At 33.5% G+C, this 14,065-nt stretch overlaps 1 protein-coding gene across 1 annotated transcript in view; it reads left to right on the forward strand.

Annotated features, from left to right (window-relative positions):
* Window positions 1-11,030: 11,030 nt before the first annotated feature.
* LOC133202049 (uncharacterized) overlaps window positions 11,031-14,065 on the forward strand; it is a 29,987-nt gene continuing 26,952 nt past the window's right edge. The window contains exons 1-2 of the mRNA XM_061337825.1: window positions 11,031-11,886; window positions 13,248-13,421. Coding sequence (XP_061193809.1) covers window positions 11,052-11,886; window positions 13,248-13,421 — 1,009 coding nt within the window. The 5' untranslated portion in view covers window positions 11,031-11,051. The remainder of the gene's footprint in view (window positions 11,887-13,247; window positions 13,422-14,065) is intronic.

A 14,065-nucleotide genomic window follows, 5' to 3' on the forward strand; every position in this document is an offset into this window, starting at 1 on the left:
ACTGTTTAAACCATTGCTACCTCTTTGTTTGGAAGCAATATCTAAAGTTAAGAAGGGGGGGGGGGGGGCTAAAATTCAAAATGATTATTTTTTTCAAATATAATCATATCTTACTCTTCTTGATAGATTCTTTACCAAAATAAATTACATGTATATTGTGATTGAGTTTTATGACACAGACTTACAAAGATTTTGAAATTATTTATTGTTATGGTATTTAAAATTAATGCTTTGAAATGATGATTAAAACTTAATTAAATCAAAAGTATCTAAAGCAAAATTTATTTAAAATGACATATGATCGATAAATTTTTCCTGTTTAAGAAAGAATGCTACTTACATGTTCACGGAAATTTTATTTAACCGATCTTTAAGACATCTCCTCTGAAATATGGCTTAAGTATGGAAAGATCGATATTAGTTTAAATTAATTTTTATGAATTTTGGGGACTTTTTTAGGAGAAAATGAAAAGATTGTTTTAATTGCAAATAAGATCCTTTAGAGTTTAGAGTTTGCCCTAAATAAATGGATAATATAAATATTTAATAGAAAATGTCAAGAAAAATCAGATAAGGTTTTTTTTTTAATTTTTGCTAAAAAATTATTTATGAAAATAAAACACATTATTTTTAGCATTTTTAAACTAGATTCTTTAACAAGATTTTTACATTTCCCCTGAAAAAAAAAATCATGTTAAAACAATAAATATCTTTTATCAATATCTCCATGCTGAAACCATGTTTCAGAAGAGATGTCAATCATTATTGTTGCTGTAGAATTCCTCCTTCAATAAATACAGGTAAAGCTAGTTCATAAATGATTGTAGATCCTACCTGTACCCCTTACAGGGCCCCTTAGTTGAGTGTGATAATTAGATGTTGGTTTAGTCCAGTAGACGTTCGGGGAACACACCTTTTAGATAATGATCTTTGTTTGTCTCTTTGTATTGACAACTTACAGATCGAATATGAGCTTCGTGTGAATTGACCTATTTTTTTAAAAAACATATGGACCTTGGAATTTCTAATTGTTTAATGATTTCGGACCTTTTGTAAATCTTTGTTTGTAAGTGATAACCATTTCATGCAGCTAAATTAAATTGTGGTAAAAACAACATATTCTATAAAACAGAAGCAGCAGTGCGATATTTTATTTTTGTGGCAGAACCACTCCTTGTAATTTTTACATTCTATTCAAACTTGCATATCAGCGGGGGCATATGTCTCACCCTGACACATCTAGTTAACTATTTTTTCCCCAATATATTCCTATGTAAAACTTTGATTGCCAATTGTGGCCTCTTCCTACCCCCCTTAGGCCATGATTTGAACAAACCTGAATCGACACTTTCTGAACCCTTCGGCCTCTGATCGTTACTCTCATTGGGTAAACTGATAAATCTGTAGACAATTTATATTAAATAAGTCAGTAGCTGTCAATATTCATACTTACAGCATTTTTTATTTGCGTACTACATGTAGGTCATTGTATCAATCATAATGTTTCCAAAACATTGACTTCAGAATAGATCATTGATACCTTTGTAACATCAACTTATTTGTCAGTAGGCTAAATTATTAACTAGTCAAGAGTTCTGGAGCTGTATGTAACAGAAGTTAGGTCTAAAGTCATACAAGTGAGAGAACTTAATATTCATTATACATATACCTCATAAAATGTAATAATAAATTATGTCATTCTATACATAAAATAAAGTCCATCATTTATGCTGAATTGTATAAGAGTGTTACAATGTCACTCCCTTGTTTTCTCTTTACAGAATGCCTTCCAGCGACACAGAAACCGATTATACTGTACATAGCCAAAAGAAATCAGTGTGGTATGCATTTCACTGTTTTAGCTCACCTGAGCCAAAGGCTCAACTGAGTTTTTCTGATCAAATTTTGTCTGTTTTCATTGTTGTGAAGTTTTCAAAATTTCATCTTCTTCTCTAGAAGTTTAAAGTTTGCCCTAAATAAATGGATAATATAAATATTTAATAGAAAATGTCAAGAAAAATCAGATAAGGTTTTTTTTTTAATTTTTGCTAAAAAATTATTTATGAAAATAAAACACATTATTTTTAGCATTTTTAAACTAGATTCTTTAACAAGATTTTTACATTTCCCCTGAAAAAAAAATCATGTTAAAACAATAAATATCTTTTATCAATATCTCCATGCTGAAACCATGTTTCAGAAGAGATGTCAATCATTATTGTTGCTGTAGAATTCCTCCTTCAATAAATACAGGTAAAGCTAGTTCATAAATGATTGTAGATCCTACCTGTACCCCTTACAGGGCCCCTTAGTTGAGTGTGATAATTAGATGTTGGTTTAGTCCAGTAGACGTTCGGGGAACACACCTTTTAGATAATGATCTTTGTTTGTCTCTTTGTATTGACAACTTACAGATTGAATATGAGCTTCGTGTGAATTGACCTATTTTTTTACAGGTAAAACAATAAATGTAAATGTCATAAAATGTAATAATAAATTATGTCATTCTATACATAAAATAAAGTCCATCATTTATGCTGAATTGTATAAGAGTGTTACAATGTCACTCCCTTGTTTTCTCTTTACAGAATGCCTTCCAGCGACACAGAAACCGATTATACTGTACATAGCCAAAAGAAATCAGTGTGGTATGCATTTCACTGTTTTAGCTCACCTGAGCCAAAGGCTCAACTGAGTTTTTCTGATCAAATTTTGTCTGTTTTCATTGTTGTGAAGTTTTCAAAATTTCATCTTCTTCTCCAGAACTAATGGGCTAATGACACATATCATCCTTAGCTGAAGGGGATTCATGTTTGTTCTCATGAACATAATCCTCTTTCAAGAGGAGATATATTTAAGAATATTTTAGTGAAAATTTAATGGCAACTTAAATTATTTGTTCAAATCATGAGCCCCAGGGCTAGGATGAGGCCACAAATGGGGATTAAAGTTTTAAAAAGGAATATATAGGCAAATTAAGCCATAATAAATCATGGAAAGCTAATGGAAAACCAGTGGGTTCAAAATTTCAACTCTGTAAAGGTAAACCTTAATTCGTAGATTCTTAATCTTAATCATGCATAATCTCATAATTTGTCAATTAATTGTTCTATCACAATTTGTTAATTGTAATTATGCAACATAACTTGTGTAAAATGTAAATACAAGTTATGTCAATGTTAACATGTAATTCTTAGACTTGCAATTTGTCAACTCATGAAATTTAATTTTACTTTCAAAATTTGTAAAAAGATTTGTTAATCATGTGACCATTATGTAGCATTATACGGATGCCCATATAGACGAATGAGGGCTGTGTCTGGGTGGCAGGTTATTTCATTGCTTAATAATATAAGTATTTTCTACTTTTCTGAATTAATTCCATATTTTTCCTTAGATGAGTGCGTTGCTTTTTATAATTTATTTAATGTTCTTGATGGATGAGGGGAGGGGAATCAGACCCCCTCAGCCACCCACCCACCCCAGATTTTCAGCTATTAAATTTATATATTTAGAAAAATAAGCAAACCCTCTTAAGACTATGGACAGTGGTCGTCTTAAGTAAGAAGTGACATATATATGAAAGAGAACTGCCCGCCCCCAAGAAATAGATATTTTGCATTTAGAAATGGGTAAGGACCCCCTCCCTTTTATGAAAAAAATGTATGGATTAATAGAACTATATTAACATGTTCATCTTTATCATATAGCTAATAAATAGTCTATTTTAAAAAAAAATTACTAAAACACGTAAAATTAAGAGACTTTTAGCATTCAGTATCTTGGTAATTTATTGAAGGATGAGTTTGCATTGCGTATATTAGTATGCCCCGAAACATTCTGAGTGTGAGCGTTCAGTATCGAGCTTGCCGTTGTTAACAAAAAATGTCATCTCATAAAACGCTAAAGGTAAGATTTATGATGGGGTGGCAACTAGGTAACTTACTGTAAGATGTAAAAAATTGAAAATATCAATAAAGTACTGCCTATGGCCCCAATAAAAACATCAATTAGCAAATCATAACTCTTGGTAGGGAGTAATATTGAACACGCCGATTGATGTACACTTTTGATGAAGACACCGATATTGAATAATTCTCATTAATTTAGAGTAACTGTTTGTATACATTTCTCAGTTGATTCCATGGCCAAACACAAACATATCCCTAAAGTTTGTGAAGTTGTTTTTTTTTAATTTATTCATTTTCATCAGTGCATGTTGTGTTGTTTTTTTTATGCATCCCCCAAAGAAACAAAAAAAAAAAAAAATAAAATTGGGCGGGAATGGGAACACACTAGATGTAAACAATTTGTCCAAAACCTAAATTCCCATTTTGTGTGAAAGGAGTGTGGTACAATTTTGTCGCTTTCTTTCATATAATGGCTCTCCATGCCATGATACATGTACCAGGGATCCTGTTTTCCTGGGGGGGGGGGGGGGGTCCAAGGTCACTTTTTGGTTCTTTACTGCTTAAATTTAATAACTAAAAATCCTGAGGGTGGGGGTCACTCCAGACCACCCTGACCCACCCCCTTTAGACCTGTGCATTTTAACATATTTGTGTGGTTCTGTGTATTTTTAAGAAGGGGGGGGGGGGTGGTTCTAGCGTAATCACACAGTAACAGAACAAGGAAATTATCTAGTTTTTGCACTATTTTATATAGCATATAGCTTTAAAAAATTGGGTTCTATCCCTGCTGCATTCATCCATATAAACATTAAATAGCTGAAATGTTACAATTGATTTATTGATAAATTTATGCATTTATTTATTTACATTTCTGAAAAAAGTTATAAAAGATTAGATTTCCTTCTTCTTGAAAGCATTGGAGGGACATATGTACATGTATACATTGAGGAAAAGGCTTGACTTAAAATTAAGACACAAATTATATTAGATCTAAAGCATCTTCACTAGCCAAGTGTCCCATTCCTATCCCTATCTCCCCCTTTGGGGAGACAAAAGGATACAAATCAGACACTTGCCTATTGAAGATCGATGAATTTAATGCTCAGTTAATTATATAAAAAAAAATTTATAATGATTACTACAGGAACAATTAATGTCTTTTAGAATATCATGGCTGTAGGAACAGGTGAACCATGCCCCCCCCCCCCCCCCCCCCCCCCCCGAATAATTTTGCCGATATATATTATACAATCCCCCCTATAATTTTGCCAATATATATTATACAATCCCCCCCCCCCAATAATTTTGCCGATATATATTTTACAATCCCCCCTCCAATAATTTTGCCGATTTATATTATACAATCATGTACTTTAGAGAACAGAACTACAGTGAAACCTTGTTATCTCGAACTCAGTGTGACATAGAAGCTTTGAGATAACCGAGTATTTGAGATATCAAGGGATAAATACTTTAAAAATTAGTGGTTGGGACTTCCAATTCAATTCGACATATCTATGGTATTCGAGATATTCTGTGTTCGAGATACTGAAGTTCAACTATACTTTATTTATGTGCCTCCCCAATAATTACATCTGGGCCCTTGATTTAATCAAAAAATGTATAAAATGTGCTGAAATGGTTTAGTAATCAAGCAGTCAAAAATTAAATTGCCTTTTTTACTTTGCATCAATAGACTACTGTTGTATGCAAATAAAGAGTTTCAGCTCAAAGGTAATAAACATTTTAAAGACGATTGAAATTCTGACCTAAGTCTGTTTCATGATCCCGGGGCCAAATGACCTTTTTTGTTTGTCAAGGAATTTTTGATTGGTAGTATACCCACCAAAACTGAAAATGTTTGTTTCCCCCCCACCCACCTCACCTGCCTCAAACTGAAATCGTTTCCTATTGGCCTGAATATATTTTATAGAAATACATTTCTCCTTATTTTGAAAAGGAAAGCTTATCAGGATTTTAGGAGCCACAAATATCCCCAGACTTTCTGTACTTAACCATATTTTAGAGAGCTTGAAGGCATTCGTGTACAAAAGAGGGGCTTTTTAGCTTTGTGGCAAAATAACTTGCCACCTATACAGCATCCCCTTTCATCTTAATATGCATTAGCATTATGCAACATTGCATAATTAACAAATCTTTAAAGTTTTATTTACATTTCACGAGTTGACAAATGGCAAGTCTAGAAAGAACTACACACGCTAACTCTTGATTTCCTGTGCACCTACATTTTACACCCATTTAATCCAATACTATTGGCAATTTGGCCGTAAAGTCTTTGTTGAATGCAAAGAACAGTTCAATGGTAGCTGACTGATAATTTTAATTTCAATGTTAAGTAGTTAATTACCCCTAATTCCAGCTCTTTAAATAAGGGGGTAGACGATATTATTCATTTAAATCGGGCTTTAAAGCATCGCCACATTTTAAAATATTCTTGGATATGAATAAATATTCCTTAAATCTTTTCTTATGTTTTACTCATATAAAATTAAACATTTATTATTAATAATATACAAAATTTTAGTTGTGAACCCCTTTTAAATTGGTGAAAAAATAAACATTTTTGTAGTTTTTTGTCTGTAAACATATGCCCCCCCCCCCCTCCCGTGAAACACAAAAAGCTTTGGTATGAATTTGTGAAATGACAGTCGATATTACCTGTAAACTGTAAAAAGGAATTATTTTTCACAGGGGTGGGGAGGGGGGGGGATTTTAAAATATTTTCCGTTTTCCGTTGATTTCTATGGTGAAAAACACAAGTTTTACCAAAATTATAGAGTTATCTCTCTTTTCCCAAAGAAGTAATATTTTATGAAAATTCATATAAATATCTAATATATAGATGTGAAAAATTATTCAAATGTGTTTACTTTTGAAAACTGACTTGGAGGTAGGCGGGAACACAATGCTATCATTCGCAGTTCTTACATATTAACATTGATATAACTTGCATTTACATTTTACATGACAAGTTATGTTACATAGTTACAATTATTAGGGCCCCGATCTGTGGGTGCCCTATAGTAATCAGTCTGCTCGTCCGTCCTTCCGTCTGTCTGTCCATCTGAGATCTCTTGTCCGGAGCATATCTTCTCTCTCCTTGGCCCAATCTTGCTCATACTTCAAGGTCATAAATAGCCTCTCTGTTTAAATTCTTGTCCGGAACATATTTTCTCTCTCCTTGGCCCAATCTGGCTCATACTTCTCCCACAGAGTGCCTTTGGGTAAAGGGTATGCAGTGACCTTGAAACATGTGTCTAGGTCTAAGGTTAAGGTCATAGCAGAATTATATGAAAAATCCTTGTCCGGAGCATATCTTCTCTCCCCTTGGTCCAATGTGGCTCATACTTCACTCACAGAGTGCCACTGTTCAAAGAATGTGCAGTGACCTTGAACGAGTTTTTAGGTCAAGGTCAAAATAGCCTTTCTGTTTAAATTCTTGTCCGGAACATATTTTCTCTCTCCTTGGCCCAATCTGGCTCATACTTCTCCCATAGAGTGCCTTTGGGTAAAGGGTGGGCAGTGACCTTGAACAATGTGTCTAGGTCTAAGATTAAGTTCATAGCAGAATTATATGAAAAATCCTTGTCCCTAGCATATCTTCTCTCCCCTTGGTCCAATATGGCTCATACTTCACTCACAGAGTGCCACTGGTCAATAGATGTGCAGTGACCTTAAACGAAGTTTCTAGGTCAAGGGTCAAGGTAAAAAATAGCCCCTCTGTTTAAAATCTTTGTTCGGTGCATAATTTCTTTTCCTTAAGTCCAGTCAGGCTCACACTTTACTTATTGACATAGGGTACGGAACATTTGTGATTTTCCTTCCATATTTTGATAGAGGATATGCAACAATTTTCATAAAGGATATGCAACATTCGTGATTTTTGTGCCGTTTTTTGATAGAGGGTATGGAGCACTCGTGATTTTCGTGCCATTTTTTATTATAACAAGGATGACATAGAAGCCCTTTAGACTCAAACAACACATCCCTTAATAGTACACAAATGTTCCTCTTCAAAATAAACCCTTTTCAGCTACCTTACATTTTCATGTTCGTTACTGAAAGCGGGGCCCTTTGAGATGGGCACCATCTCAATGATATTTAGTTAACAAATTGTGAGAGAACACTTGACAAATTATGAAATTATGATTTACAATCTACATATAAGTTTTACACGACGGTGTATATGTCGTTGAAAAGAATTACAAAGTTGGAATTTTAAACATGTTGGCTTTCCATAAGAAGCATCCTCTTGTAGTGTAGATTCAGATTTGCTTAAATCATGACCTCATGGGGAACCCTAGGGCTTAAACATGGGATCAAAGTTTTACATAAGAATTTATAGGAAATATGTTGAACTAGAGTGTTCCAAGGAATGCATGTGTTGCCTGCCTTGAAGCTTAATTGAAGACGTAAATGAATCTAAGTGTCTATTTATTAACTACTAACATTATAGTTCATGCATTTGCCTGTAAAGAAAAAAAAACAACCATGAATAGTATAAGATGGAGATAGAATCTGTCAATCAAAGAAAATGTAGCTTCCCAACCCTCAAATGAATAATTAAATTGAAATTATTAGAAACAATTGTTATCAGTTTATTAATACATGTATCCATCAATCCTCTAAAAGAGATTTCAGTCTGTCTTTACTGCAATTGTCAGTCAACATGTATTTTCACAGAATTTAAACATGTTAAATATAAGTTAATGTGGTAACTGAATATCATACATTTTCAAAGTACAGTATCATGAGCTCAAGAACATGTATAAATGCTAATTATCAAAACCCTGCCTCTCAAAATTTAAAAGATTCAAGTTAAACTGTCCGGGGCATTTTTTGCAAAGTAGGTCAAAGGTCAAGGTCAAGTGGATTAATTGTAAAGCTGGTATTTTTTATAATGTTTTATGACAAACAGTGCACATGCTAAATAGCATTAACTTACCTCTTAAAGGTAAAACAATATGCTGTATGTTACTAAAGCACTATGAACTATTTTGAAAAGTATGTCCAAGGTCAAGGTCAAGAGCCATGAGGTTAGTAACCATGGTAAATTACAAAAGCCATAATACCAAGCAATTTATATGCAAAATATCAAACCCATACCTCTTACAGTTCTTGAGAAATAAGGTGTGACAGACAAACAGACAGACACCAGCTAAAGTGATCCTCTGCTTTGCAGGCGACACAAAAATTTTCTAAGAACAGTAAAGCCATGATTAGTCGTATTCATATGGAAGCATTTTCTAATATTGTAGATTCAAGTTTGTTCAAAATATGCTCCTGGGGGTAGGATGATGCCACAATGGGAGATCAAAGTTTTATAAACTTAAGGGATATGTAGGAAAAATCTTAAAATTTCTTACATCAAACATCAAAGTCATTATTAGTCATATTGATATGTTAATGTAGATTCAAGTTTCTTAAAATCATGCCCCTGGGGGTAGGATTTGGACAAAATAGGAGCTAGATTAAAATTTTATAAAGTCTTAGAATATACTGTAAACATACTCTTTTCCATGAGGTTATAATTCCTCGGAATCTCAATTTCTGTTCAATCTGCGAGTATAAAATTATACAGATTTCTTGGATTGTCTCTCTTTGTCCATAATGAATTTTAAGTACGCTATGTCAGATTTCTTTGGACAAATTGTGACCATGTACATAGTGGAAATTAATTCCACTCAGAAAAATATACGTGTACAGTATAATAGAAAAAATCTTTTCATTTCTTAAACATCAAAGTCACTATTAGTCACATTGATATGCAAGCATCCTCAGGTAGTCTAGATTCAATCAGATATATCCAAATTTTACAGGATAAAAGCTTCTCCAGAACAACAGGGTCATGTTGATCATACTGATATTTAAGTATATCCCAATTTTTTTTTTCTTTTTCTTTTCAACTTTGATTAAATCATATAGCTATCTTGATGCAGTTAGATTTTGGTTAACAAAGTGAAGTAAAATTTTTCTGAAATTAAAGAGGAATATTTTTTTAAAAAAATATATCAGCTTATGAAGGACAACAGGGTGAGCATTGTAACCTATGGGATTCTTGTTTTAAATAACTGTGTCAAGTCAGAATGTGTACTTAGCTCTGTGTGGTGTATATCATATTAGCTAGTTGAATGGCAGTAGAAAATGTAATATATATTTAATATTTTCATTTTTTAATCAAGATGAATTTGATATATTTAATATTTCAATGAACAGAATATTATTGCAATTGAATGGATTTGAAACATGACAATCTGTAAGTTTGAATTCCTATAATGATGCATTTTATTTTTTATTTGATATTAGATGAATAATAATGCTTCAGGGTTGACATGAAGATGTTCTGATTCTGTAATTTTTTCCTTTTGATTAGCTTCCACTCCAGAGGCGACCACATCTCCTTGATCACAGATGCAGTCTAAAGATTCAACACCTGTGTTGCTTGTCTACAGAGTAAAGAGACAGGTAATGGGCAAAAAAGAAAAACTTTAGCAAAAATATTTGAAACAAAAGCAGCAGATAGGGTCTTTATTTTCATGATTTTTTTTGGCCACCAAATTTTATAATGAAAAGGGGAATAACTCAATTTTTGTTTTCAACTTCAAATAGAAATTTGAGTTATTCCCCTTGTCAAATGTCAACTATAAAATTAATCAGCCTACATGTAACAATGTAACAAGATGATGACTAGCTGAGAAAATAAACTTTTTTTGGCCACATTGATCTGAAAAGTATAGTTACAAAGTGTTAAAAAAAAAAAAAACCTTTAATATTGATCTAAAATATAGAAATTGCAAAGAGAAATATTTTACTGATGTAGATATACAATTGATTCAAAGTGTAAATATTATTATTTTAGATATATACTATTATATTGTATAGAGCATTAAGAGACACATATTACTGATCTAGTTAATTTATACATTAAATACAATGTATAAAGAGAGCCAGGCTAAATGATCTGAAGTATAATAATTGAAAAGAGAGACGTCATGTTATTGATGTACATAATTATAACACTGTGTTGTAATTTACAGAGAGATCTCCTTGACTGAGGAAATCAACACGGGATTCTGTTGTAAAACCACAGGAGAAAGATGAAATAAATGTCTGCTGTCAATGATGTATAGATTAGTGTTACAGAAATCTGTCACAGTGACAGGTGTTAGTCGTGTATGGCACATTACCCGTGTATCATCAGACCGGGTCTGGATCAGTGATTATAACAATCTCATCTTGACAAACACAGCAGGTGATAAACTACATCATCTGACAGATATAGGTAGTTATTATGGAGTACACACTGTGAACAATGACGGTGAATTAATTTATATAGACAGGGAGTATAACATTAACAAACTGTCTACAGAGAACACAGTAAAGACTACATTAATAAAGTACAACACAGCACCATGGAGACCACTGAGTGTCTACAGCTCCCCCTCCACTGGAGACCTGCTGGTCGGGATGTATAATGCTGATACATATAGAGAAGGCAAGGTAGTGCGGTATAACTCCACAGGAGAACACATCCAGACCATACAGTACAACAACAACACAGGTCAGAGACTGTATAGTAGACCTAGCTACATCACAGAGAACCGCAATGGAGATGTTATTGTGTCTGACTGGGACCGTGGTGCTGTAGTGGTGACAGATCGTGGTGGAAGTCATCACTTCTCCTACACAGGACCTCCATCAGGATCACGACTATGGCCACGTGGAATCTGTACTGACGCGCTGTCACACATCCTGGTGTGTGGTGATAACACCGAGTCAGTACAGATATTAGACAGAGAAGGTAACTTCCTGTCACAGATACAGACATCACCACACGGGATAGACAGACCAGGGGGCCTGAGTTATGATGATACCACACACCTACTGTGGGTAGGGTCATGGTACAACAACACAGTCAACATATACAGAGTGATAGATGGAGACTCTCTGACCGGTAAGTACCACTGTAGTGTATTAATTGTGTTGTTATACAATATCATGTGTACAATATAATAAAGATAATTAAATAACTATTGGGAAAGTCATTAATGAATAATTATAAACATTGTTTAAAGTGTATAATATTACAAATCATCAATGAATATATACATGTATATATATATAGTTATAGTGAATGTTTAAGGAGTGAAGTACAAATCAATTAAATACGAATACTGTAGTCATTGGTTTATGTATATAATTACATGTTTGATTTGTTCATTAATTAGTACTTGTATAGTACATGCATTGTATAATAATTTGACTGAGAAGCTTACAAATATTACAAATTATGTAGAATGATATTGTTTTGATTATTTAGTTGTATTGACAGTAAATAGGATCAATATTGTTTTTACCTTTTTTTGTCTTTGACACACTGATTTGATGCAGATTGAACTTTATACATCTGTAGTGCATCTGAATGTTGTGTATTTCTCTGGATTGAATTCAGAGGCTGATCAGAGATCGATATGGCATGTTGACAGTTAGATATAAACACCATTGACATTAACAAAGTTCTGTCTATGGGAATGTTGTGTATTTCTGTAGCAGGTGTTGAGGAAATCTACAAGGTTAAAATACTTAAGGTCTATCATCTTCATGCTACATGTTATGTTTTTTGCATTTGAATCAGTTATAAGAACAAAGTCATTAGAGTATTCATATGGAATAACAATGTCAGATTTAAAATTACTGATGGTGAAAAATTAAGGGTTGTGATTATGTTCCTGACTTGTTAAGTAGTCATGTACCCTGTAAGTATAACGTACAGCATGGCACAGATGAGGGGAAATTTTCCATTTGTCAAAGAACCTGTATGCAGACCTCCGACACCATTTGTAGAAGTATAAAAAACTTAAACTCATACATATACTGAAATCACCATGCCTGCATGTCTAGCTGTCCCATTGTCTGTATAGACATATTTTGTTCATAGATGATCTCTACAGGATACAAATGATGCTTTTGACCTGAGGGTGTGTACTAGCCCAAAACACCATTGTCATGTGGACAAGGTCAAGGTCACAATATTTGAAGTGTAAAATTCTTATTGGTTATTTGATTTTATAATAACTTCAAAAAGACCAAAAAAATTACTAGAGGATTTTCAGGTCATACTTGGTATACATTTGATTGTGTCCAAGAAGTATGTTATGATTTTGTGCCAAAGTTGTTTGTTTAAGTCACAGTCACCTGACTGAGAAGTTAAATGTTGTTTGGGCCATGACATTTTGATGCTTGGACCATGTATAATTTCAAATTAGATTTTATGGCAGAGTTCTTTTTTAGACTTAGTTTAATTTCTTATTAAAGGTCTCCCTCTACAGAACATGAAGTGCAAGAAGCATCCCAGATATCCAGTATCTCAGTTCTGTATCCCGTGTGAGGTTACCTTGTGTGAGGAATGCATCATGACCTCTGATGATCATAGAAGACATGATGTTAGAGATGTTGAGAAATTATTTCATGACATTCACAAGATTAAAGGTTTGTAGCAATGGAAAATGTGACTTAGATTTTTATGCCCCCAGATCGAAAGATCCCGGGGGGTATATTGTTTTTGTCCTGTCTGTCTGTTTGTCTGTTTATCTGTTTGTCTGTTTGTCTGTCTGTCTGTTGTCAACTTTAACCTTGCCCATAACTTTTGATTGGTTGGAGCTATGTCTTTCATATTTCACATGTGTATTCCTTGTGACAAGACCTTTCTTTGGGTACCATCATATTTGACCATTTGACCTTGACCTTGGAGTTTGACCCACTTTTGCAAAATTTTATGAGACAGTAACCTTGGCCATAACTTCTGAACAGTTGGTGCTTGGGGTTTCAAACTTCACATGTATATTCTTTGTGACAAGGCCTTCCTTTGGATACCAACAACTTTGACCTTTTGACCTTGACCTTGGAGTTTGACCTACTTTTGAAAAACTTTAACCTTGGCCATTACTTTTGAACAGTTGGTGCTTGGGGCTTCAAATGTCACATGTGTATTTCCTGTGACAAGACCTTCCTCTGGATATCAACCTTTTTGACCCTTTGACCTTGACCTAGGAGTTTGACCTACTTTTGAAAAACTTTAACCTTGGCCATAATTTTTGAATGGTTGGAGCTAGGGCTTTCATACCTCACATATG

This window comes from Saccostrea echinata, unplaced genomic scaffold, assembly GCF_033153115.1.
Source record: "Saccostrea echinata isolate AGI-Se365-2 ecotype Australia unplaced genomic scaffold, CSIRO_AGI_Sech_v1 ptg000046l, whole genome shotgun sequence".
NCBI classification, from domain to species: domain Eukaryota; kingdom Metazoa; phylum Mollusca; class Bivalvia; order Ostreida; family Ostreidae; genus Saccostrea; species Saccostrea echinata.